The 3,859-nt window shown below is 41.2% G+C and overlaps 1 protein-coding gene across 1 annotated transcript in view; it reads left to right on the top strand.

Moving 5' to 3' along the window:
- Positions 1–3,859, top strand: part of PTPRC (protein tyrosine phosphatase, receptor type C) — a 150,864-nt gene that overhangs the window by 145,144 nt on the left and 1,861 nt on the right. Inside the window, exons 24-27 of the mRNA XM_019530565.1 lie at positions 215–349; positions 649–771; positions 1,325–1,503; positions 3,514–3,649. Coding sequence (XP_019386110.1) covers positions 215–349; positions 649–771; positions 1,325–1,503; positions 3,514–3,649 — 573 coding nt within the window. The remainder of the gene's footprint in view (positions 1–214; positions 350–648; positions 772–1,324; positions 1,504–3,513; positions 3,650–3,859) is intronic.

Raw genomic sequence — 3,859 nt, 5'->3', positions numbered from 1 at the left:
TCGAGCAGCGCTTTGCCTCTCGTTGGCCCATAGACTTCTTGAGTCAGAGACTTCTTTAAACATAGAGACATTGTTAGCTGTGAAGTTAATGTTGTTAGACTGAAGCCAAGTAAACATGACATGACAAATAGTCATATAGTCTAGTAGATATGACACATGCCTTTTCAAATGAATTAGTTTAAAGAAAAAAAAATGTTAAATTTGATTTTTCTAGGGTTACTGGGGTCCAAGAGCAATGATTGCAACCCAAGCACCAATGCAGGAAACAGTCACTGACTTCTGGCAAATGGTCTTCCAAAGAAAAGTCAAAATCATCGTTATGTTGACAGAGCTGAAAGAAGGAGATCAGGTTAGTATAATCTTCTGCAATGTAAAATCACAGAATTCCAGCAGAAACCTTTTCAAACCAAAAAAGTGTGCGTCTCAATTTATGCTTTCGGTTTTTGTAATAAGAATTATTACACCTTTATACTTTGAATCATGTTGAAATAACTTTTGATGAAAAAGTAAGCATTCATTGACCATGCATTTTATAATAAATCTGGCATCTCCAAATATTTTAAAATATATTGATCCCATACATTAATGTAGAAAGAAAGGTCAAAAAATTGAAAAGAAAGGACTAATTTGTACTTTTATCCTTTCTAGGAACTCTGTGCACAGTACTGGGGAGAACAAAAACAAACTTATGATGGTATAGAAGTTGAAATGAAAGATATCAGCCAGTCTTCTAGCTACACCATTCGTGTGTTTGATGTCACACACGCAAAGGTAATAGATAAAATGCGACAGATGAGCTTTTTCAATTTTAAACTTAGCCATGCATAAAGGAGCAGCCAAAAGATAAAAAAATGCTTGTGTTATAAAGTTTTTATAGCTGAGTTTATTCGTTCTTTACTCTAATTTTTAAGTATTTTTAAAATTAGGACTTTGCTACTCAGCAGTGATTTAAAAGCTACATCAAACATAAGGAAAACAAGGTCTAGAGACCACTCTAGGTGGTCAGTTTCCTCTGTTTCCATCTTCTTGCTGGGGAAGGTAATTTACTGTCGTCTCAGACCATCAGCAAACTCTTCTGTACAATAAACTGGCTGAACAAAATCTCCACCTGCTAAGAGAGTGGAAATGAGTACACAGTACCTAATCACTCTTGTGTACTTAGGCCAAATGCCTGGGTGCTCACCAACCTCATGTCCCTGCGAAGAAAGATCAGGTCACAATCTAGTCCTATGTGATCACCTTTTTTTGTTTTTTAGTACCTGTAGAGTGAATACAATACATGGTATTATCCTGTGATTTCATTATACATTTATCTGTGTTGCAGAGGAAAGAAATTCAAACAGTGTATCATTACCAGTACCATGGCTGGAATGACACGGATGTTCCAGAAAACCCCAAGGACTTGGTCTCCATGACTCTAAACCTCAGAAAAAAGCTCCCAGCTAAGCCTGTCACTGAGGACAACAGATATAGCCGGAGTGTTCCAATTGTTATTCATTGCCGGTAGGTGTGGACTCTGCAGATATTTTAACATATTTCTAGGCTTTAGTTATTAGGTCTGTGCAAAGCTTTGGCTGCTGATTTGATTTGGGGGAGATTTGGGCTGATTCAGTGGCTGAATCTCCAAATTTGGATTGAATCAGGGGACCAGTTAAAAGGGCTGAATTGATTTGAAGCTCTCTGAATCAATTCAGAAAAGATTCAGAGAACTTTGGTGATTTTGGCAGTCCCCACTGGCTGCAGCAGGGAGCTGGACCTGGACTCCATGCTGGTAAGTACGGGGTGGGGGACAGGCTCCCTGAGTGCCCCCCGCCCGCTGTCCCAGCCCTTCCCACCCCCCCATGGCTACTCCTGGCTGCTTAAAAAAAATCCCCTACTCACCATCTGGTGGAAGGCAGGGTGACAATCCTTGCTGCCCCTCACTGCCCCGTGCTGCATGGGGGCTTTGCCACGCGCCCCCCACGCAGCTTGAGATAGTGGGGACGGCAGCAGGAATTGTTTCACTTGCCTGGCAGAGCTGGTGAGTGGGGGCTTTTTTTTTTCCCAAAGAGCCGGGAGCTGGGGCTGGGCAGGGCAGGGAGAGCGGGAGGGGTTGGAGCCTGTGTGATCTGGAGATTTAACTGATTGGCAGCAGCAGAATCTCCGAATCAGATTTAGACAAATCTATTTGGGGGAGTGATTCGAATCACCAAATTGAATCATTTTCCACCAAATTGGCTGAATCTGAATCCAAAGTGAATAGCAGCTGCTTCACACAGGCCTGTTAGTTATGTTTGGTAATCACCGTTGCATAATTCTCACCTTGGGCCCAAAGATTTCTTAAAGCCTGGAGACTAAATTCATCCTACAGGCCCTGCCAGCTTCCAGAGGCATATCACAGTAGCTCCGTGCTCTGGGCAATGATGGTGCAGCCACCATTACAACAGTGCCTATTTTTGTATTGGCCCCTCCGTGTTACAGACAGCATACTGGGCTGCTACTCTGATCCCTCCTGTCTCAGTTATGCACCGGTCAGCTTTTCTCAGCAGATGCTTCCAATGAGAAATTTGAACTGCATTTTATGCTGCATAGGAAAGTAGCTGTAATCTCCCATCTGCGGAGGTGACAATAGTGGCTGAAGGCCAATACTCTTTGGTGAGTGGATGTTGCTGGCAGGTGATCAAGAAAGATGTCAGGTCACTCCAAAGTCTAGGAGGCTTCTAGAAGATTTTAATGTTATATCTTCCTCTCCTCCCAGCCAATCTCTCACTTGTGGTAGAAGTCTATCATTGTTCCTTTCTCTTTTTGGCACGGGGTCAGTTTTCTTCAGGGAGATGAACATTTCACTAAACTTAGCATAGGGATGAGTATCTGGATTTGTTCCTCATGCTAGCTGTTACACTTGTCACATGGCTAGATGTTGACTGTGTTTTGTATTCCATGAGTGGAATACAATATTGTTGAGCACCAACACCAGTGTCAGTATGCATCTTCAGAGCAAGCTGTATGGGGGTGGTAAAGATAGTCAGTAATTCAGGGCACAAGAGCCAGTTGTGAAAAACTGTGTGTTCTGCTGACATTCTAAAGATGTTCTGGATTACCATAAATTCATTCCCACAAGAAATTTCAGAGACAATCATGTTTAAACAGTTTTTTTCAAAAGTCTTAAATGTAATAACTAGTCACAGACTGTGCTGATTTTACATTCCTGTAATGTGTACTGTGCCCTGTTAGGGCATGCCAGTTATGGGGCTCATAAGAACCCAACCCTAGACATCTTCCAGAAGTTTTGTAAGACCTTATTTGAACAGGTATTTAGTAAGCAAGGCTAAACTGGCATATTATTTAGGGATAATTTATTTGATAACTCTACATGGTTTTATAAGCTATTTTTCCTCTTCTCGTAAGACACCTGCCCAGGGTTGGGGGTCGGACTTAGGTCCCTTCCAACCCTCCATCTATGAATCTATGAACTTGTAGTCTTTGTTGGGAAGGCCAGCATATAAATAAATAAAACAAATCTTCTACTTCTAGCGATGGATCCCAACAGACAGGCATGTTTTGCGCTTTGTTGACTCTTGTGGAAAGTGCAGAAGTAGAAGAGGTAATAGATGTCTTCCAAGTTGTGAAATCTCTTCGGCGTTCCAGGCTGGGAATGGTCACCAGTTTTGTAAGTAAATCCTATTAACTGGACAAAATAATAAGTTGTTTTTATTCTTGAATGCTTTAATAACTTCTGGCACTGATTCTATGTGGGGAATATTAATTATAATCAGCCCTAATTATTCATCAGCAATTGGAAATTGGCTGTTGTTGTTTAGAAGAAACTAATTAGCAAAATATCCACAGATATTGTAGTATCATAATCTTATAACTGAAA

The sequence above is a fragment of the Crocodylus porosus genome, unplaced genomic scaffold (genome assembly GCF_001723895.1).
Source record: "Crocodylus porosus isolate Cpor-Errol unplaced genomic scaffold, CroPor_comp1, whole genome shotgun sequence".
Lineage (NCBI taxonomy): Eukaryota > Metazoa > Chordata > Crocodylia > Crocodylidae > Crocodylus > Crocodylus porosus.
This window is presented reverse-complemented; position numbering and strand designations above follow the sequence as displayed.